General features: G+C 34.3%; 1 protein-coding gene and 1 non-coding gene across 2 annotated transcripts in view; both read right to left on the reverse strand.

The window, feature by feature from the left end:
• The window catches only part of LTN1 (listerin E3 ubiquitin protein ligase 1), an 81,611-nt gene that overhangs the window by 44,461 nt on the left and 13,852 nt on the right, over positions 1-23,298 (reverse strand). Inside the window, 22 exon segments of the mRNA XM_043992978.1 lie at positions 3,188-3,374; positions 3,678-3,825; positions 4,634-4,721; positions 4,724-4,786; positions 5,968-6,028; positions 6,030-6,208; positions 7,016-7,205; positions 11,654-11,695; positions 12,816-12,838; positions 12,841-12,903; positions 12,906-13,224; positions 13,226-13,294; positions 13,296-13,650; positions 14,284-14,342; positions 14,344-14,433; positions 15,461-15,470; positions 16,448-16,638; positions 17,140-17,225; positions 17,228-17,301; positions 17,795-17,942; positions 17,945-17,982; positions 22,713-22,765. Of these exon segments, the coding sequence (XP_043848913.1) occupies positions 3,188-3,374; positions 3,678-3,825; positions 4,634-4,721; positions 4,724-4,786; positions 5,968-6,028; positions 6,030-6,208; positions 7,016-7,205; positions 11,654-11,695; positions 12,816-12,838; positions 12,841-12,903; positions 12,906-13,224; positions 13,226-13,294; positions 13,296-13,650; positions 14,284-14,342; positions 14,344-14,433; positions 15,461-15,470; positions 16,448-16,638; positions 17,140-17,225; positions 17,228-17,301; positions 17,795-17,942; positions 17,945-17,982; positions 22,713-22,765 (2,536 nt within the window).
• LOC122752116 lies at positions 8,702-8,807 on the reverse strand. Its single transcript, XR_006355915.1, has one exon. It is a non-coding gene; the product is annotated as a U6 spliceosomal RNA (small nuclear RNA).

Consider the following 23,298-nt stretch of genomic DNA (forward strand, 5'->3'; position numbering starts at 1 on the left):
TCTAAGCCTTATTCTTTAACTCACTCATTCTTTAAAATTAGGTTAGTCTCCAATTAATTTTTTTTTCATATAAGGTATTTTATTTTTCTGTTACATGTAAAGATAGTTCTCAACTTTCATTTATACAAGCTTTAGAATTTCAGATTTTTCTCCCTCCCTCCCCCTCCCTCCCCCCTCCCCTAGACAGCAGGCAATCTGATATAGGTTATATCTATATATCTATATACATATACATATATATATCCAATTAATTTTTAATCTGTGTTTCCATGGTATCCTATTAAATACATTTTTTTATCGCATGATGATCTGAAAAGGATGCATTTAATATTTCTGCTTTTATGGATTTATCTATAGTTTTTACACCATACTATGTTATCAATTTTTTTAAAGGTACTATATACCATTGAGGAAAAGGTATATTATTTTCTATTTCCATTCAGTTCTCTCCAGATATATATCATATCTAGCTTATCTAAAATTCTGTCTATCATCATGACTTCTTTCTTATTTTCTTCATAGATTTATCTAGTTCTGAGAGGGGCAGATTAAAGTTCCCCCACAGTAATAGTTTTGCTATGCATTTTCACCTGTAATTCATCTAGCTATTCCTTTAAAAAATTTGAATGCTACACCATCTGGTGCATATAGCGTTAATGATATTATTTCACTAAGTACCTTTTAACATAATGTAGCTTCTCTATTGCCTTTAACCATTTTAGCTTTAACCTTTATGTTTGGCTTTAATTTTATCTGGTTCTTGTAGGTCAATTTTCCTCAAGAAAACCTAAAAGTCCTTAAATTCATTAAATATTAATATTTTTATGCAGGATTACACCCAGCTTTGCTAGATAAGATATTCTTAAAACCAGCTCCTTTGCTCTTCAGAATATCATGTTCCATGACATTTAGTCTTTTAATGTAGAAGTTGCTAAATCTTGTGTTATCCTGACTGGGCTCTACAATATTTAAATTGTTTCTAGTTGATTATAGAATTTTCTCCTTGACCTGGGAACTTCAAAACTTAGCTATAATGTTCCTAAGTTTTCATTTTGGGATCTCTTTCCGGTGATATCAGTGGATTTTTTTCAATTTCTATTTTACCCTCTAGCTCTAGAACTTCAGGAATATTTTCCTTAGTAATTTCTTGAAGTATAATGTCTAGACTCTTTTTTGAAAGTCAAATTTGCCATTCAGTTCAGGTCTTTTCCTCACAAATATCTGAAAGTCTTCTTTTTCATTAAAGTCCCATTTTTTTCCACTGAAAGATTATGCTGAGTTTTGCTGGGTAGGTGATTCTTGGTTATAATCCCATCTCCTTTGTCCTTTGTAATATCATATTCCATGCCCTCCGGTCCTTCAATGTAGAAGCTACTAGATCTTGTGCTATCCTGACTGGGGCTCCACAGTAATTGAATTCTTTCTTTTTGGCAGCTTGTAATATTTTCTCCTTGACCTGAGAGCTCTGGAATTTGGCTATAGACTCTTTTTTTAAATCATAACTTTTATATAGACCAACAATTCTTATATTGTCTCTCCTTGACATGTTTTCCAGGTCACTTATTTTTGTAATGATTTATTTCACATTTTCTTTTATTTTTTCATTCTTTCGGTTTTATTATTTTTTGGTATCTTATGAAGTCATTAGCTTCTGCTCATCCAATTTTTTAAGTAATTACTTTCTTCTGTAAATTTTTGCATCTTTTTCAAATTAGTTGACTTCCTTTTCATAATTTTCTAGCATTACTAATTTTTTCCCCAATTTTTCTTCAACTTCTCTCATATCATTTTTAAAATCCTCCCTCTTTAAGTTCTTCCAAGAGCTTTTTTTGGGCTTGTAAACATTTTATTTATTTGTTTTTTCTTTGATGCTTTAGAAGGGGCTATTTTGACTTCACTTATTCAGAGTTTGAACCCTGATCTTCTCTATCACCATAATAGCTATCAATGGTTGGGTACTTTCTGTTTTCTTTACTCATTTTCTTCAGCTTACTTATTGACTGTTAACTTTATGTTAAAGTCAAGCTCTAATCTCAAGGTGTGAGGGATAATGTCTTAGAATCTTCCCCTAATTAGCCATCTGATCCCTACATTGTGTGACTCCACACACTGTCCTTGGGGCAAAAGTTCCCAAAGCTGAGGGTGTCACCTATATATACAGTTGCCCTCAGGGCTTGAGGCTTGTTGATTGGTGATATCTGCCCCAAGATATCTACACTTCAATTAAGCCAGACCATCAGTCTGGTCTTTCCTAATGTCTATCACTTGAGCTATTTTAGGCTAGATAACTGCTTTACCCCTACTTTTAATTATCTCTGCCCTTCTAAAGTTCACTTTAAGACATTATTTGTGGAGAAATTTAGGAGAGCCATGTAATTTTCTCCTTATTCTGCCATTTTTCAAAAATCCCCCTCTGGAAGAAAGAATTAAGAACAGATCTATATAAGCCCTCCAAATTTTTAATCCAACCAATTTTGCAAAAGCCCTACCCAGAAAAAATACCCATCCATGTTGTTATTCAGATCTCTATCTACTTTTTTAAAAATCGAGAAACCAGCATTTGCTGAAATTTTAAGAACAAGAATCTGAAGCAGAAAACTGTTATCACTAAGAAAATATTGGCAGTGTTCAAAAAAAAAGTACAGAATTCCTGACTGAACACTAAAATCTCATATATCATTTTCTATACCAGGTGTGTCATGGAACTCAACAATTCAATTCATTAAACATTTATTATGATGAGGTCCCTTTTGGTAATCACATAACTAATTCCTCCTTGGATAAGACCAAGATAAACCTGCTTTATGCTTAGTTGCTTATAATATTCTAATAAAATACCAATGTTTCCATTTGATTTAATATCTATCACTTATATTTTTCACTTCCCTAATCACTAAAATAATGTTGCATCCAAAGATCTAAAATTGTAGTGTTTACTATCTATTTTCACATATTTATGTAAGCCAGGATCCTTATTTTCATCACAAAGCCACACTTAGGGGGCAGCTAGGTGGTGCAGTGGATAAAGCACCGGCCCTGGATTCAGGAGGACCTGAGTTCAAATCTAACCTCAGACACTTGACACTTACTAGCTGTGTGACCCTGGGCAAGTCACTTAACCCTCAATGTCCCACAAAAAACAACAACATCAACAACAACAACAACAAAAACCCAAAGCAATACTTACTTATTTTTTCAGTCTTATTATTTTCAAGAATTATTTCCTCCTTCAAAGTCAACAAAACTATTTTGCTTAATAATGCTGTAGTACACAAATGGTTTGGAAGTTTCATTGTACTATGTTCTTTGAAATCCATTCTGGAGTGCTCATAGTTCAAACTCAACTGTCCTTCCAAAAGAGGTTTATGCAACCACTGTCAATTTAAAAAAAAAAAAGTGAGAGAAAGAAATTCTACTGCTGTACCTTAAACAGGTAATGTTAAGTCTCAAACTGAAAAAAAAATATATGCTCAGGGGATATGCACTGCAATAATAAAACACCAAAATTATAACAAAGGTGTACATTAAGAGTCAAAGAGGAAATGGAAAGTCTTAACTACTCTTCCCAGATTATATAGTAAGTGGAAGATGCTAGCTTGAATGAAATCCAAATAATCATTAAAAGAGCTCTAAAGGAAACAAAGCTTAAAGAAGGAGTCTTTTAGTCTCTAACAAACCTGTGTAGAAAGAGAATGCCTCATATTTTCCCATTCATTATCACTTGGCATTATATTTTCAACATAAAGTCTCAGAAGAAAAGGTGAACTGCAAGCTCCTAGAAGATTATTTAGTAAGTCATCAACAATGGACATCATAACTTGAAGGCTAAAAAAAAAATATGTTGTAGTTAGACTGTTACTTTCATTTGAGGACATTTGTATAACATAAAATCTTTATTGAACTAGAACAATAAAGAGGTAAGTTATTTTCCCCACATCATATAAATTCATGGATAAGAAATATAATAAAGGTCTTTTCATTTTAAATCTCATGCTTTATTCACTCCTCTTGGAACAGTACCATGTATTTAAGAATTTATCTTGGGCAGCTAGGTGGCACAGTAGATAAAGCACCAGCCCTGGATTCAGGAGGACCTGAATTCAAATCTGACCTCAGACACTTGAAACTTACTAGCTCTGTGTGACCCTGGGCAAGTCACTTAATCCTCACTGCCCACCAAAAAAAAAAAAAAAAGAAAAGAAAAGAAAAGAATTTCATCCTGACAAGGAAAATATCACCTCACCTTTTCACCCTTGGAGTTTAGGGCTATTCTCTAGCTGACCTCTAGAATAGATCTCATCCCAGTTTGTCTCTAGTTATACCTGTTTCCTGGAAAAATTTCCATTTCAGAGATACTGGGACTAGAATACCAAAGGGTGCTCCCAATAACAGCTGACTTCTTCTAAACCTGTCCTAAGATACATTTATGACATTTGCAAAGATAAATTTCTTCCAATGTCCTTAAAGGGACAGGCATAGAAGCATTTAACACTCATTAGCAAGAATCATCATTGAAGAAACTTATATTAACTCTGTACTAATATACAAGCACATACACAAATGAATAAAGTTCACTGCTTTGACAAGGATTACATGCAAAAAAAGACTAATTAAAGAGTATAAAAAAATTTACCTTTTGACATCCAAGGATACAGATTGAATTTGGTTCTTGAGCCAAAGAGCAGATGAGTGCAGGAAGGTGCTCTGCTTATCTGCATTTCAAACTGAAGAACCAGTGAATGTAAGCCACATAACCAAGTATGCTTCAGTTTACAAACAAGAAAGTCTAAAATCAAGCAGGTAATATGGAATTTATAACACAAGATGTCCAAATACTTTAGTCATCTGAATTTGGCCTTAGTTTACATTAGGTTTCAGTTTTAAAAGCATCATTTAAACAGAAAATGTAAAATAAACATTCAACTATCAAGCAAAGAATTTCTGAATGAGACAAATACAAGTAAGCACATAACAAATACAAACTGATATGATTTCCTGCTTAGAGTTCATACAAGTCTTTGCTTTTAAAGGTGAGAAAAATATTACCACCATTTCCAGAGAGGGTGATAATGAGGTCTTTAAAAAGTATATATTCCTTTTCCTTTCATACATGAGACTATATTAGAGCAGTGGTGTCAAACTCAGAAACAGATCCCTGAGGACAGCATGCTGACTTAGAAAACCACAAATTAATATAATTTACATTGTATCTTTATTAATTTTGTTAAACACCTTCCAATTACATTTTAATGTGGTTCATGCACTCTACAGCTTGCAGGCAGCAAGCCTGACACCTCTCCACTACATCAAGGGTTTAGAAAATAGTTTTTACAACAGACAATCTGGATATGATACCAAAAGTTGATTTTATTTTATCTTTTAATTATTAGACAAGATGAGACAGTATGGTGCTGCAAATAAGTAAAGAGAATAAGACCACCTGGTTTTTTTTAGTCCTTATTTCAGCACTTATCAGTTATATGACCTTTGGGAATTTACTTCACTTCTCCAGGGTTGTTTCTAATGTCAAATTGAGGGAGGTAAATGTTTTAACCAACAACAGGAATGCCATTTTCTGAAATATTTTAGGTATAAAGTCATGGGGATAGCCTACATAGTACGTCAAAATCCTTTCCTATCCTGACATTCATTATCAAATAATCAATCAACTTTAAGTAAATATATGCAAAGCACTATATGAAATGCTGCGTACAAAAACCAGAAGTGAAACAATTGATTTCTCAAGGAATCTATGTACGTTCTCATGGAAGAATAATCAGACTGATTATTTAGATGTTTTATCTCTAAAACAGAAGATGGTGGACATTTCTAACCTTCTAAAACAATGTTTTAATTTCCACATTAAAATAATGAGAACATGTGCAAATGTACTTCTCAGTGTCCAAAGGTGAGTTTCCTAAGAATAGAATTTTAAAAATAACTATTCAGACGTATGTGTATTGATACCTGATAAGTGTGTAAAATCCTGGTTCTGAGCACACAGCTGAAAGATGGTTAATAACAACTCTTTCAGATGATGGCATTAAACAACATCCTTTCACAGAGATGAAAAAGTTAGAGGCCACATCACAGATGAAAGATACTGGTGACTCAGTATTTCCAGCTTCTGAAATATTCTTTACTTTGGATAGAGCTGCATTAAGTTTACTAATAATTCTTTCAACATAAGCTTCTCCAATTAAGTAATCTATGGAAAAATTAAAAAGAAATAGAATGTTATAAATATTATCACTGAATTTTCAAGCACCCCTATTATAAACTTTTATTAATGGTATTTTATTATTATTATTATTCAACAGAAGAATTCTCCAAATACATAGGTAGCATGACATGGCAGATGGAAGACTGCAATTTTTAAAGTCATGCCTCTGACAACCACTATTTAACACACGGACAAGCAAATTAACCCATCATTGGCCTAGCAACCCCATCTGGACAGCATACTAATAAGCAGAAATTTTGCTGACAAAATTTCATATAATCAAAACTATGGTTTTTCCAGTAGCAATATATGGACAAGAGTTGTACTACAAGGAAAAACTGAGAGCCATAGAATTGATACTTTTGAGTTGTTCTGGAGAAGAATTTTGAGAGTCCCTTGGACAACAAGGAGATTAAAAGAGTCAATTCTTATAGAAATTAATTCAGGGAATTCACTTGAATGGCAAGTACTGAAGCTGAAGCTAAAATACTTTGGCCACACAATGAGAAGATGGGACTCATTGGAAAAGACCCTGATCTTGGGAAAGACTGAAGGCAAAAAGGAAAAGGGGACAGCAGAGGATGAGATGGATACAGTGTTATGGAAACAAAGATGAACTTGGACAAACTTCCAGAGGCAGTGGGAGATAGAAGGACCTGGAATGCTATGGTCCATTGGGTCAGGAAGAGTTGGACATGACTGAACAATAATAACCAAAGCTGAACCTCGGCAATTTTAGTTTCTCCAAAAAGTCATCCCCAATTGGCAAGATATACCCACAAATGAACATACCATTTTTAGCATGCTGAGATAATACCAAACTTAATAGGGTCCATCTTTCTGAGGTAAAGGATTCTGAAGATACTGCAACTTCCAGATCCTTATTACACAAATGATCAGCCAAAGTTACCAGTTTTTCACCTAGGATATCTCCCTTTAGCCAAGTAGATACTAATAAGTATTTATCGGAACTTGAATATGCCTGAAAGTATAAAAGTAAAGGTAAGCATTAGCAAGATTTATACCAACAGTATTCAAGTTTATTTAATTCATTAGTTTTCCTAAAATGCTATTTAATGTTAGTCCCTTGCCTAGAAACCTTTGATTATTCACCTTTATCTGAAGAAAAATAGTATGTATCATCTATATAGTACTTTAAAGTATTCTTCACAGCAACCTAGCAAGGTAAGTAGTACCCATAAATATACCATGCCCATTCTACTGATGATGAAACTAATGTTTGGGTAGATTAAATGACTTGCCTATGAGCATTCATTCTCTAAGTATCTGAGGCAGAATGTGAATGCAGGTCTTTTGACTTCAAGGCCAATAAGACCACATTATCTTCCCCTACATTCCAAACTCCTCAATTAACCCCAACCAACCTTTCAAACTTTTGTGTCCCGTTTTTTTTTTTTTTTTAGTGAGGCAATTGGGGTTAAGTGACTTGCCCAGGGTCACACAGCTAGTAAGTGTTAAGTGGCTGAGGCCAGATTTGAACTCAGGTACTCCCGACTCCAGGGCCGGTGCTCTATCCACTGCACCACCTAGCTGCCCCGTCCCATTATTTTTTAAACACATAGCCTCTGTTCCATTTAGGTTTGTCTAATGTCATACTCTCACCTCTGTTCATGCTATTCTCTAATGTGACCCACCTCCCATACAAAGTCTAGTGATTAAAATATTCTGCAACTACTCCAGACACTGATGACACTCCTCTCTCTGAAAAATTCTGTCTGGACCACTCATTTAGGAATTTATTCATGTAATATTCTATACTTCCATGTTCCAAATATATGTCTTCTTCCCAAACAGATTGTAAGGTTCTTCAAAATAAGGGCTGTTTTATAATTCCTTTGTATTCCCCAGAGCTCAGCACTGTGCTATGCATACTTTAACCTTCATAAAAATCTTGAGGAATGAATTTCCAACAAAAAAACCTAACAAATGTTATTTTCTGGTTCTTTAATTTTACTAAAATTACTAAAATCAATTTTAGTAAAATTAAAGAGCACTTGATGTATAATAGTGGCAAGTTACTTTTGTATTAAAGACTGAAATTACATTGCCATGAAAAAAAGAAAAGAAGAAGAAAAAAAGAAAAAGAAAAACTTAGGCCCAGAAGCATGTTATTGAGCCCAGATGTCTAACTGCAAATGACCGATCTTCAAGGAAAAAAAAATCCATCAATCCATTCCAGAAACATGCTGATCCATGTTCCTCATGCTCCTTTTGTTTTGGGGATTGAGGAAGAAGGGAAATTGCAACTTGGTTCATTTCAAAGCAATCTGGAAAAAAAAGACAAAAACATCCAAAAAACCAAGTGCGGATTGGGAAATACCTTACAAATCATTCTTTGGAAATAATTTATTTTTTAAATGGGGGTAAGTAGCAAAAAAAAGCAAAGCTTAACATGTTCTGTTTCTGGCTTTGCCACTAACTTTCTATATAATCTTAAATAACTTCTTTTTTTTTTTTTTAAATATGGAACGCTTCACGAATTTGCGTGTCATCCTTGTTCAGGGGCCATGCTAATCTTCTCTGTATCGTTCCAATTTAGTATATGTGCTGCCGAAGTGAGCACTTAAGTAACTTCTTGGCCTCTATTTCCTCATATGTAAAATGAGAGAATTGAACTGGATAACTTCTAATGTCCCTTTTGCCTCTAATATTCAAAAACTTTTTGTTCTAAAAAAGCTTATTTTAGAATCCTCTTTAACTTATGGGTAATCCCATTTAACTAGTGAATTTAATTTTTTTTAATTTGAAGCTTGATGTTGAATATATATAATGTAACATGAAAACTAGGCTACTTGTCTAATGAGCAAATCTAAAAAAAAACGTTTTTTAACTGCTTAGAAATTTAAATCTCACAGTTAAAACAAAAACATTATGAAAAAGAAGAATTTTAGGAGAGCAACAACAAAATTTTTTTTTAAATCATGCTTAGACACTGTAAAGGAAGGACAGGAAATCATTTCTCTAGTGACAAAGATACTCAATCTGCACCTTTTTTTGCAACTCATAGTCTTTTTTCCCCCTTAGTATTTTATTCCTTCCCAATTGCATGTAAAGATGGTTTTCAACATTCATTTTTGTAAGATTATGAGTTGCACATTTTTCTCCCTCTCTCCTTTCCCTTACCTCTACCCAAGATAACAAGGAATCTGACATAGGTTATATAGTACAATCATGTTAAACAAATTGCCACTTTAGTCCATTGTAAAAGAAAAATCAGACAAAAGGGAAAAACCATGAGAAAGGAAAATAGACACAAAAGAGTGAAAATAGTATGCCTCCATTTGCATTCAGAATCCATAGTTCTTTCTCTGAATGTGGACAGCATTTTCTATCATGAGGCTTTTGGAATTATCTTGGATCATTGTATTGCTGAGAAGAGCTAAGTCTATCACAGCTGATAATCATATAATATTGCTGTTACTATGTATAATGTCCTCACTTCATTCAGCATCAGTTCATTTAAGTCCAGGTTTTTCTGAAATCTGCCTATTCATCATTTCTTATAGCACAATATTATTCCATTACATTCATATACCACAACATGTTCAGCCATCCCCTCGATTTCCAATTCTTTGCTGCCACAAAAAGGGCAGCTACAAATATTTTTGTACATGTGGGTCCTTTTCCCTTTATTATCTCTTTGGGATACAGACCTAGTAGTGGTATTGCTGGGTCAAAGGGTATGCAGTTTTATAGCCCTTTGGGCACAGTGCCAAATTGTTCTCTAGAAAGGTTGGATCAGTTTAAAATTCCACCAACAATTCACTGTGTTCCAATTTTCCCACATTTTCTCCAAACATTGATAATTTTCCTGTTTTGTCATATTAGCCAATCTGATAGGTGTGACGTGGTATCTCAGAGTTGTTTTAATTTTTATTTCTCTAATGAATAGTGACTTAGAAATTTTTTTTCATATGACTATAGATAGCTTTGATTTCTTCATCTGAAAATTGCCTGTTCATATCCTTTGATCATTTCTCAATTGGGGAATGACTTGTATTCTTATAAATTTGATTCAGTTCTCTATATATTTGAGAAATGTGGCCTCTATCAGATACACTGGGCATCCCCATAATTTCCAATTCTTTGCTACCACAAAGAGAAGCTGCTTAAAATCTTTTTGTACATCTGGGTCCTTTCCCCTTTTTTGATGATCTCTTTGGACCTAGTAGTTGTGTGATTCTCAATTGGGAATGATTTATATTCTTATAAATTTGATTCAGTTCTCTATATATTTGAGAAATGAGACCTTTATCAGAAACACTGGCTGTAAGAAATTGTTTCCCAGCTTTCTGCTTTCTTTCTAACTTTGGTGCACCTTGTAGTTTTAAAGAGGTACCTGCGGAAGAACTGAGAGGTTAAATGTTGTGCTCAAGAGCACCCAGCTAGTATTTGTCAGAAGTGGGACTTGAATGTAGGTTTTTCCTGCCTTCAAGACTGGCTCTCTATCCGCTAAGTCACACTATCACTCATAAACCTTTTCCATACAGAATGAAAATGAAGGGATTAGAGCAAATTATAATTATAGTGATTATACTCCCTTATTAAAAATTTACTGATTCAAAAACAACTTTGACAGAATTTTTTTTATCAATGTAATGACCAAGCACAACTCCAAAGGGCTGATGATGAAGCAAACTATCTACTTCAGTACTAAAGAGGATGGATTCAGGATGCCAGAATGAGAGACATATCCTTTTGGGACCTAGCCAATATGGAGTTTGTTTTGTTTGATTATGTATATGTTACAAAGATTCCTGTTTTGTTTTTCATTGGGTGGGGGAAAGGTAGGAAAAGAAAGAAAAACAAAATAATTGCTAGCTGACATACATTTTAATTAAAAAAGATTAATAATACTGCTGTCTTAGTGTAAAAAATGAAAGTGAATTTTTAAAAAAACACACAATAATTTCTGGACATGGCCAACAAGGGAATTTATTTTACTTGACAAAACAGATTTGCTATAAGGTGTTTGTTTTTTTCCTCCCAATGGAGAAGGTGATGGTAAGGAAATAAAATATTTTTGATTGAAATTGAAATTTAATTTTTTTTTAAAAAGCTGCATACTGCTACTAAGAAAATAAATCCCCACCCCCACCCCTCAAAGTCACACTGGATTTCTCAAAACATACTCTCCATTTATTTCTACTTAAAGCCTGGCTGGGACAAATTACAAAAAAAAAAAATAAAAATAACGAGATCTACCACTAGTGAATTCAGTGGCAGGAAATATGTTCCTGAATTATGAGAGGAAAGATTTAGCAATGCCAAAATGTGCCACAATACCACATGGGTAAATAAATATGGGAACAGACATACTGCACACTGACTTATCAACTCTTAAGTCTGAAGGAAACTTATTTGTTCTAAAATTACAAAAAATTAACCATAAAATAATAAAGAAAATACCTTTTGTATAATCCGAAGAAGAATATTCCATTTCAGATCCAACTGAATGAGGGGGAAAAAAAGTTAGTTACAATCCACAAATAGGACAAAACAACTTATGAAATGTCAAAATTGCTATGGCACAAAGGAGAATTAAAATTAATTAAACTACAAAAGTCACTTATTAAAGTTAGAAGACTGACAATTGAGGTTTCCTAAACTGAAAGAAACCATTCATAATCTATAGACTGAAGGCAGTAACTAAGAATTTGTTGCCAAATTCTCATACGAAATCAGAGAATTGTGAAATTGAAAGGAACCTCATAAACCAACTAAGTTCTACAACTTCTCTGTAAGTATATATCTAACCCTATCTGCTTTAATATTTCTAGTAAAAGATAACTACATACAGAAGCCACCCCCACCCATTCCATTTTTGGTTGGCTCTAATTGTGAAGTTTCTATCTCTAGTTCTTAGTTCTACTCTTCACAACCAAGCAAAACAAATTTAATCCCTCCTGCACATGAGCAAGCCCCTCAGCTATTTGATGACAGCTATTAAGTCTGTCTTTTTAACAGATATCCCACATTTGTATAATTTCCCAATGACGATCAATATCATATTCTTTAATTTATAGCCTTAGCCAAAAAATGGGTAACCGTGTTCCAGTGCTTAACACAGTTCCTGGCACACAGAAGGCACATTAATGAAACCTTGACTTAATAAATGACTTGATTATGAAAATATAGAGTAATCAAAAAAAAACAATAAACCCAACTCTGAATTTCAACTTAATCCATGTACTTTTTTTTTTGGTGAGACAATTGGGGGTTAAGTAGACTTGCCCAGGGTCACACAGCTTGTAAGTGTTAAGTGTCTGAGCCGGGATTTGAACTCAGGTCCTCCTGAATCCAGGACCGGTGCTTTATCCACTGCACCACCTAGCTGCCCCCCCTCAATCCATCTACTTTTAAAGTGCTCATGGAATGACATGCCAGTCTAATAGCAAAAAAAGGGCAATAATAATATCTGATATCTTACAAAGTGCTAACATTATCTCACTTAATGCTTACAAGCATACCGTAAGGTAAAAAAACTGGGGCTCAGGAAGGTTAAGTGACTTGCCCATAACCTATATACATCTACTAAGTGTCAAGAAGTAAGAGTCAACTTAGTAGATACCTTTGTTAAATCATCCAGTAAATTTTTCTTTCTGTAGTAGTTTCACAGCAATAGAGGATGCTGTACAAAATATCAACCAGAAAATCAGATTTTGCTTCTTATCTTCACACCAAGCCAATTTCATTAGTCTATGATATCGGAAATTGTATTGCAGGATTGTCACGGAATAGGTTTTGCTATTTCTTGAGGTAGTGCGAGTGAGGCTTTCACTGGCATTATTTTTCCTTTGCCTAAGTTCCAGCAGAACTTGGAATACTTGGCATGAAGAGAAAGAGTTGAGAAGAGAAGACAAAAAGCTTAATGCTAGTTCTGACTTCAGTTCACCGATATGTATAATACTCTGTTCTGCAAGTTTACAAACTAGGTCATACAAAGGTCCTTGCCTTAGAGGAGATACAGGTACTGGAAGATTCTACATCCCAACACAATTCAGACTCTTCAATATTCTCCTCTTCTGAAAATAGATCTATTTTGTTCTCTTCCGATTTGTTCTCCTGTGCTATTTTCAGGTACTTCATCTATAAATCTGACCTTGGAAACCTTTTTTCTCCTTTGTTTCATGAGTCTTCCGCCCTCTGAAGAACTTCTAATAAGGTAGATATGCCCAATAATAGATTTCCCATCAGTTTCTTCTGCATTAATTTTCTCAAGACAAATTTCTGATAGACTCAGTCCAAAAGTTTTCAGCACAACCTTCAAAGTAGCAACTACTGAAACATCTCCTTGGGTTTCTGCTTTAGTTTCCCAGGAATTTAGTGTTTCTGCTAACTGATCAAAGAGCTGTTCATTCTGTAGTCTTGGCTCTTTCAGCGCTGTATCAACAAAAGGGATCAAACTAAAAATGAAGCAAAAAAAAAGAGCATAATTTTTTTTCAGGTGAAAGAATTTACGTAATATATTCCTGACAAATTATAAAAATACATAGGAGTTGTTGAAAAATGTATTTTTCCTAACGAATTCTGAAAGTTAAAGATCCTACAGTTATAATATAGAGTCTGTTTGAATTACTTCTGTAACTTTTTTTTTTAAACCAGACCTGTAATTTTTCCTTCAGTGTAGGGAGCTCCTAGTAAGAATTTCCATCTACTAATTCGACCTGGGGGTAATGAAAGGTTAAATGATTTATTCAGGATCACATACCCAACACATTTTTCTGATTCTGGGGCCAGCTCTCTATTTTTTCATTAAACAACATGGCCTCTCTTAGATTTGAAAAAATAATGCAGGTTTCGTTGTATGTTTCATTGCATGTCTAATCTATCAAACCTTTTAACTTCACTATTGGCTGATCACTGATAGATACAACGTATGGTTAATTCTCAGCTTCACCATAATTTTAGGCTTCAACATAATAACTGTAGAATTCTACATTTATCTAACTAATTTAATCTCTTAATAAGTAAGGATAAGTTAAAAATTATAAACATCATCTTAAAAAGTAAAACATTTTTAAAATAAGTTTTATTACTTTTGTAATACCTGATCATTGATAAGCATCTTCTGCATTTTTACACGAATCTCTTTTACAACCTAAATTTTGTATGCATTATAATCGTAAACATTCAAAAAATGCAGATATTACTGCTGAGCGCTCTGAACGGCTGGTTAGGGATTCGTTCTGGGGTTTTTGATAGTCTAAAAATAATAAAATGATAAGGAACAATAATTTTGCAGTAATGACTACTCACTTATCTCATACTCATATAGTTACCTGAGAATAAGAAACATTATGGCATAAAAATATGGCACTAGAGAAAAACATTCGACCAACAACGGAATGATACATTATTTTTTTTTTTCTTTTTTTTTTTCTTTTTTTTAGTGAGGCAATAGGGGTGTAAGTGACTTGCCCAAGGTCACACAGCTAGTTAAGTGTTAAGTGTCTGAGGCCCGGATTTGAACTCAGGTACTCCTGACTCCAGGGCCAGTGCATCTATCCACTGCGCCATCTAGCTGCCCCTAGAATGATACATTCTTAAAACTACTAAACAAATGAGAAGTACTTAGAAATCATAGTCAGTTCAAGTTTGAAGTGACACTTTCGCTCAACTCCCTCCACTTTACTGATGATGAAACTAATGCCCCAAAAGATTAACTGCATTTATTTCATGTTTCACATAGCTAATAAGACATATTCAATGAACTTAAATATTTTTCATTTATGCTGAGTGTCTTAAAAGGAAGTAATAACAATTTAAAACTACAGAAAGAGAAATTTTGGAGAAAAAATTTTTTGAAAAAACATTAATTTCCATTAATGTTAATATTTAGGTAACATTTTAGATTTGCAAAGCATTTTCCCATTTTATATTCACACTCCTGAATGGGTAGATAATTGAAGTATTTTAATTCCCATTTTAAAGAGAAACTAAGGCTTAAATGATTTGCCTGAAATCACTTGCAAAACTTTAAAATGATAAAGCTAGAATTGGAAAACTTCTTCCTTCAAATCACTGAGTGCTTTTCCCACTAAACAACAATGCCTCACAAACTAACTCATATACAAATTAGTGGTGACTCCTGCACAAATAAAAAAAGAAAAATTTAAAGAAAATAAATTAAAATAAAGAACTTAGGTTAATTACCACTACAATGAATTGAGTTCTCATTATTTGAGAAATCATCACTTTAAAAACTTGTTATACTGATGAAACACTTAATTAAGATTTGTTTACATTGGGGTGCTATTCCTCAAAATGTTACCAAACTAATCCATTTGTCAAAGTGATTGATTTCATTGTTTTGTGTAACCTGCTATTTTGAAAATTCCCCCCAAAAAGAATTATTAGACTGTGGTTAAAAAAAATCCAATAGATACATATTAACATCAGACAATACAGAGTTTGGAAAGGATCTCAGATTACATCTACCCTCAAAACTCCTCATTTTACAGATGAGAACATCGAAGCCCAGAAAAGTCAAGTGACTTACTCAAAATCACAGGTAACAATGATTCCAAATTCAACACTCCCACTATACTGACTAGAATATAAAAAGACTTGAAGAATCTTAATCATAGGATCACAGATTTAGAGATGTAAGAGACCTTGCCACTGAGGCTAAACCACCTCTTCTGAAAGATGAGGAAACTGATGTTGGGAAAGTTTAAGTGATTTGTCCAGAGTCACATAACTATCAAGTGTACAACACAGGATTTGAACTCAAGTCTTCCTAACTCCAAGTTTATCATTCTATCCACTACACCTCCAAAGCTATAGTATAAGTGTAGAAGATTACAGACTATTAAAGGATTATCCAATTCAACCTCTTTTTAAAGAAGAGGAAATGAAACACAGAAGAGTTAAGTGATTTGCCTAAGATACCACAGTGATAGGACTAGGATTAGAACTCTTCTAACTCTTGGTTCAATAATGATCAGTAAGTCATTTGTTAGGCTCCCATACTGTATCACCGAATACTTACCAACAATAAGGTATATTAACTATGAGGTGCTCCCTCATCCAGCCAAAAAAAAAAAAACCACCTGTAAATTTACACATATAGTCCAAGACACAAAAATATTACTACTGTCTATGTCATTTTATATATGGAGACATGTATTTCTTTTTCTACTTCTCTATTTCCAAAGAAAATTGTTTGTACTTTAACAATAAAGATTTAGGATATCTTACCCTTTAGTTATATAACTGAAAAAATTTCTGAAGAATTCCAAGTTCAAGTCTGTAGTAGCACTAGGGATCTTGCTAATAAAAGGCAAGAGATAAGGATATATAACTGTAGCTAGGCCTCCTCCTCCTTCACTAAGAATAGTTGATAGCTTGGGAAACACATTTTTTTTTGCATTTACATGACTCCAACAGTCCTACCAAAAACAAACAAAAAATAGAGATACAATGAATCATTCCATTTATCCCTTCCTTCCCACCTTTATAAAATGAAATTAAAAAACAACAACTCAGATAGAGTCATACCATAAGCATTAGTCATAGCCATGATATAGTCAAATTGTAACATAAATCAGTATTGATCAGAATTCATATGGACAAACATTTGGTTTAAAATAATTCTATTAGGGCTACTTACTGAAAATGAGAACTCAACTCTACCTTTCAAGACTCATATATGCTGCCTTGTTCGGCTGCAAGTTATTAGGTATTAATGGTTGCTGCTTTAAGTATGAAATTAAATTAAATACAAGTTTTGTGAATTTCATTTCTAATTCAGGTTAAAATTTGTACCAAGATTTAGACGAAGTTTCTTCTACCATCTTATAGTATTTCAAAATGGACTTTTTTATGTTTAAAGGTAGATATTGATCCATTGATGAACAAGGGACAAGATAATTATGAAATTCTCTTACTACCTCAATGGTAGTAAGTATGTAAAGCACTGCTTCCCAAAGAGGTGGACAAACCATTGGATCATTTTCATCAATATTAACAAGAACTGCGGAGATACTTTGGATGATTCAGCTTTCACAGACTGAGGAATATACTGGCAAAAGGCAGAAATTAACTCAAAAAAGCTGAACGAACCTAAAAAAGGAAAACAAGGAGAAATAATATAAATTTAATGAATACTTAAAAGCTATGTTAAAACTAAGGCCTAGTTTTTTTTTCCATTTTTCTGTTTATACATCTAAATATCCAAGTTAAAATACATGGATAAGGTTTGTTGATTATGGTTAAAAAGTAAACAGCAATTAATATGCACATTGAAGAACAACAATTTCCAAACCCTATAATCAGAATTTTAATTAATTCTGATTTCCCAGAACAGTACAGGAAAATATGAATGGCTCTGGGTTCTTGTGAACAGATATATGGAGCCCTATGAAAATTAGGTGTGTAAAATGTCAATATATTTTACCAACGCAAAAGCATTCTTCACAAAAAAAAAAACAAAAACAGATTTTAGTTCAAATAAACAATCAATCTGATCAGAGAAAATGTAAGTAGGCATTTACTTAAGGTATTCTGTAAAAAGAGAGAAGATGTGTATTAAAATTTTAAAAGGACAAAAATACCTGGGGTGAACTATGCTTTCCATACTTCCAAAATTTGTTCTGTGATAGAAGAGGTTTGAGTTTCTCCTCTAGAGAGGCAATCTCACTAGGAGGCAACATGCAAAGCAGTTTCTTTAAAGCCAACAGGGAAGAAGTTAAATTCGTAAATATTTGGCTTCTCTTTCTTCTGCTGGAACGGTTCTTAATTTGAAAGGGGTAGTAAAGGGTGGGAGGTAATGGAAAATGTATTAAATATGTACAAAACAAATAATAAAAGTAACAGTTATTTGTATCAAGACACAATGCTTATTATAAAATCATTACAGCAACTACCAAATTAATCATCAACAAGCATATATTAAGTATCCCTATTTACTCTATCAGGCAATGTGCTAAGGTAAAAATACTAAGAAAAAAGTGAGCTAATTCTTGTCTTCAAGGACCTACATTCTAAGGGAGACAGAATGTACTGTATAAGCCTATACATAATATATGTAATTTTTGCCATAGTGCCTTACATAATATAGGTGTTAAAGATTTACTGATAAATGAAAATTTATATTCAGAGGCTTGGCTGGCCTAGATGATTCAAAACCTTCAGTACTTGGCTGGCCAACATGCGTGGATCATCCACTGTATACCCTCTAACTGTGGTTGACCTCCAAAGATTTCTCTTCTTTTCTCTCAGTGAGAATAATCAATCAATCAATAAACATTTATTAAGACCCTACTGTGGTGAATAAAAAATGAAATGACTGGGGAAACAAACATTCAAACTTTCAAGCATATCAATTTATTAATCAATGTGTGCCCAACTGCCCAACAAAACTGGGCTGTAGCCTTCCACAGCTTTGGCCACCAGACCCCAAATACAGAGGGAGACAGACTTTTATTCATTAAAAACAAGTAATCAGGGCAGCTAGGTGGCGCAGTGGATAGAGCACCGGCCCGGATTCAGGAGGACCCGAAGTTCAAATCCGGCCTCAGACACTTAACCACTTACTAGCTGTAACCCTGGGCAAGTCACAACCCCCAAAATGCCTCACTTAAAAAACAAAACCAAAGTAATCAAATAAGGCCCATTAATTAAAAGAAAATGATTAACCCAGGGTACAAAATTAGATGATCTGATTTCTAATTGGAGGGAAGATTAGGTTCTGTCCAAGTAGGGGTGAGGAAAGAATGAACAGGGTACAATTCCTGAAATCAGAAAAACAGGTGTCCCATTCCCCACAAGTGGCTGTATACAATTAAAGGAACATGGAAAACAATAACTGATTTGATGAGTATGAGGCCAGTTTTTCAGACAAGAATATGGGTTGGGATGTGAAATTGTGAGAAAACATCTTGCACAGTCTTTGGATTTAACTGAGTTCCTAATCAGCATAACCCAGGTCTTTAGTTAAGGGTCCTCTAAACAGTAGGTGTAGTGGTCCCAACTTCCTAGCCATACAGAGTAAGCTCTAAACAGTGCAATAAAGTCCTCTCATGATTCCCCTAATTGAAGAGTTTTCTACATTAAGACAGAAAACTGGACTAAATCCATAACTGAATAAGGAAAGGAAATTGAACTAACTCCAAAATTAAGTCACAAGATTGAGTCAATGTGGTTCCCTCAATATCCACAACCACTTTCTATTCTAATACCCTCAGTTCCCTCACTAAGATGTGTCAGGCACTGTGCTAAGTACCAAGGATATACTAGGGATATAAAAGATGCAAAAGACCAGTCCTGCCCTCAAGGAGCTCAGGTATAGGGAACAACCAAAGAAAATGTCATATTCAAAGAGCTGAGTGTCCTTATTCAGTCAGTGTCACTGGATCAAAGAGTATGTGGCAGGAAGGCTGGAAAGATAGGAGGCAGCTAGGTTATAAGGGACTTTGAATGCAGTAAAGGAAACTGTATTTGATCCAGAAGTGTACTAGGGAGATTCTGGACATTACTGTGCAGGGGGGAGTAACATCATTGGATTATCCAATTTAGGAAATCACTTTAGTAGCTGAATGAAGTTAGGATTGAAGTAGGGTGAGACACTGAAGAAGGGAAACCCCACCAACCAACTGATGCAGGTAGTATGGTTTTACGGTTGACTGAGGGCCTGCCCCAGAGTAGTGGGCAACATCGGAACAGAAAAGGGGGTGTGATTGCAAAGATGAAATCGACCAAAACTGGGCAAGAGATTGGATATGGGGGGGGGTGGGGGGGAGGGGTAGAGACAGTGAGGAGTCAAGAGTGACTCCTACATTTCAAGCCTGAGGGACTGGGAAGATTGTGATGTTCTCTAGAGTAATAAGGAAGGTGGGAGCCGGGGCAGGTTTGGGGGGGAAACTTGTTCAGTTTTCGACATGTTAAGTTTAAGATGTACAACCGACATCCAATTTGAGATGCCTAAAAGCAAGATTGGAGGTCAGCAGAGAGAGTGGGACAGAAATCTGAGTAATATGAATACAGAGATGCTAATTAAATCTGTGGGAGATTACCACATGGGAGATCATCAGAGGTTCAAATATCATCTCTGCAGATGGCTCTCAGAGTTATATATTTAGCCCTAGTGTCTGTCCCAAGTTCTGGTCTTGTATCACCAAATGTTAGCTTAACATTTACAAATGGATATACTGCAGGTGTCTCAAACTGAACATGTCTGTACCATATCTGTGATGATCTCCCAAGGATTTAATTATGATCTCTATGTTCATGTTTCTCAAATTTATCTATCCTGCCCAATCTCTTTGATGACTTCCAATATTACATTTCCAAACTGCCTTTTAAGACATCTCGAATTTTATGTCCAACAGACATCTTAAACTCAACATGTCCAAAGCTGAGCTCAATTATCTTTCCCCATAAATCCTTCCCTACTCCTACTTTCCTTTTAACTGTAGAGGACACATCACAATCCTTCCAGTCCTTCAGTAAAATTCATTGTCTTCCCCTTGAAATACACACTTCGCCTGAACTTTCCTATTTCTGTGAGAGGAATCACCACCCTCTCTTCTCCTATCTTCACAACCTTGGGGTCATCCTTTACTCTTCCCTCTCCCTTTCCCAATTTCCCTTAATATTACTACATTTCAAATTTATCCTGCATATATCTTGTTGGTACACAGGTGTTTGCAAGATGTCTCTCCCATTAGATTATGAACTCCTTAAGAGGAGGAATTGGGTGTTTGGTGTTTTTTTGCCTTTGTATCTCCCCCCATTTTGTACACTGCATGGAACATAACAGGCATGTTATAAATGCTTGTTAAATGACTGACTCTATATCTCCCATATCCAAACTGTTGCCAAGTCTCATTGATTCTATTTCAACAAGATATCATGTATTTATTGCCTTCTCTCTATACACTTGGTTACCCTAATTCAGGTCCTCATTACCCCTCACCATGACTATTTCAAAAGCCTATAAAAACTAGACTTCTACAGCTCTAAGATTCTTCTTCAAACCATCCTCCAAAGAACTACCAAAATAAATCCTTCTAAACCACAAGTTTAATCACATAATTCCACTACTCAACCTATTTTAATGGCTTCCTATGCCTCCAAAAATAAAATTTTTAAATCTTCAACTTACCATTTAAACCCCTTTGCACTCTGGCTCTAGCCTATATTTCTAGGCTTACTCTACATCACTACCCTTTCATGCATTTTATGTTCCAGCTAACTTCCATGTAACAGCACATGTTAACAACATACTAAGCATGCATTCCCTCTTCAGGTCTATCTCTTAGAATTCCTAGTTTACTTCAAGGCTAAACTCATGTCTTACCTCCTATGAGAAGACTTTCCATATCTGCCTATGGAAGTACTTCGTCCCTTTTCCTCAAATTCTTGTGTAGTACTTATCCATTTAAATATTATATCCCTAGTAGATGATAAATGTCTTGAGGGCAGAGGCTGTTTACCATTTTATCTTTGTATGCCCAGTACTCAGCACAATGTCTTGCACATAGGAAACACTTAACGGGATAGGATTTGTTCCCATCATACATTATACATACAGTATATATTATACACACATATATCATACATATTATTATAAAAGTTTTAAAATTACAATATACCATTTCTACTAATAGTAATATGCTACCTTTATTTCCACTATCCCTCTCTTATCACCACTTTGTCTGCCAATAATATATTACTAAATAAGGGATTCTAGAAAGTTAGAAAACTAAGAAAGTTGCTGATGACAGGATGAACATTGACACTAAAATCACTGTGAATCTAGGGATAAAATATCTCTTTGATGAAGACTCTAAAAGCCTGATCTACCTGATGCCACTTTAAACAATTTCATGTTATGTTCATAGGGTTCTTTAGGATTCTTTAATCATTCCCTATAAGCTCTAGTAGGTGGGAGAAGGGGTGCTGTTACATTTGGCCAAGGAAGAAGGATGGTGGAACAAATTAAAATATGTTATTTTTGAAATCAAAACACAAGGGAAAATATTTTGTAGTGAAAATGTAATGGGTGATTTTGTACAATGCAGGAAGACAAACAGGCATATGATTCACTAGAAGTTCTTTCCAAAACAAGGTTCCAAGGACTATGGAAATTAGGTCTTGCATTCTCAAGAGGTTCCAATTATGAGGATCAGAAATGATAACTATTTAAGTCATATAATGGAAAAACAAGACAAAAAGAATTAATTAACAAAAACATCAAAAAGTATAAACCAAAAAAAAAACAAAGAAAGATTATCATCTTTTGTTTTCCATATGTGGCAGAGTAATAGAGAAAATATACTTGGATGAAAATAATTTGTGTTCTTGAATTACTTTGGTATGGCAACTCTAGTAAACAAAATCACACATTTAGAAGCCATCTTTAACTTAAATTGTCTAATAAATAACTGCTTACATCTAGGTGGACTCATAGTAATAAAAGTAGACCTTTAATATGGGATAAATAGAACATAGTATAACTTACTGTGGGTCACTAAGTGTATCTGGTGTTTCTTTTAGAAGATGATCCTGTAGTACCTACACAAGGTTAAAAAAATAGATTTATTTTGCCATAGTCCAATGAAAGGCAGAAAATAACATGGATATATGGAAGTTATAGTTCATCCTATAACACTCATTTTTAGTAAGATTTTCAACCTGTTCCTTGGCAAAATTAATTCCAGAGATGCTACAAGGTAGCAAAAACTGATTTGAGGTTCTCTTTCTTCTGGGGTTCTATAGATTGCAGAATGCACATTTACACAGGTGCCACTTAGTCAATCATCTCAAATATCTGTAATATAGCTAAAAACCCAGAAAGAAGAAGAAAAAAAAAAGGTCTATAAACAGGCAAAATATATTCACCATGGCCATAAACAAAAGATCATATATTTTATCCACAAAAATGATATCTCAAGCCCCTTAACTCAATTCTAACAAATTTCATTGTGTTTTGGAGTTGACCGGATTCCAAAGTTTCACATTACACAGGAGGCAGTTATCAGGTACAACTGATAAAGGCATACTGACACAGAAACAATAATGGATAGTGGAAAAGTGAGAGAACTAAA

The sequence above is a fragment of the Dromiciops gliroides genome, chromosome 3 (genome assembly GCF_019393635.1).
Source record: "Dromiciops gliroides isolate mDroGli1 chromosome 3, mDroGli1.pri, whole genome shotgun sequence".
Lineage (NCBI taxonomy): Eukaryota > Metazoa > Chordata > Mammalia > Microbiotheria > Microbiotheriidae > Dromiciops > Dromiciops gliroides.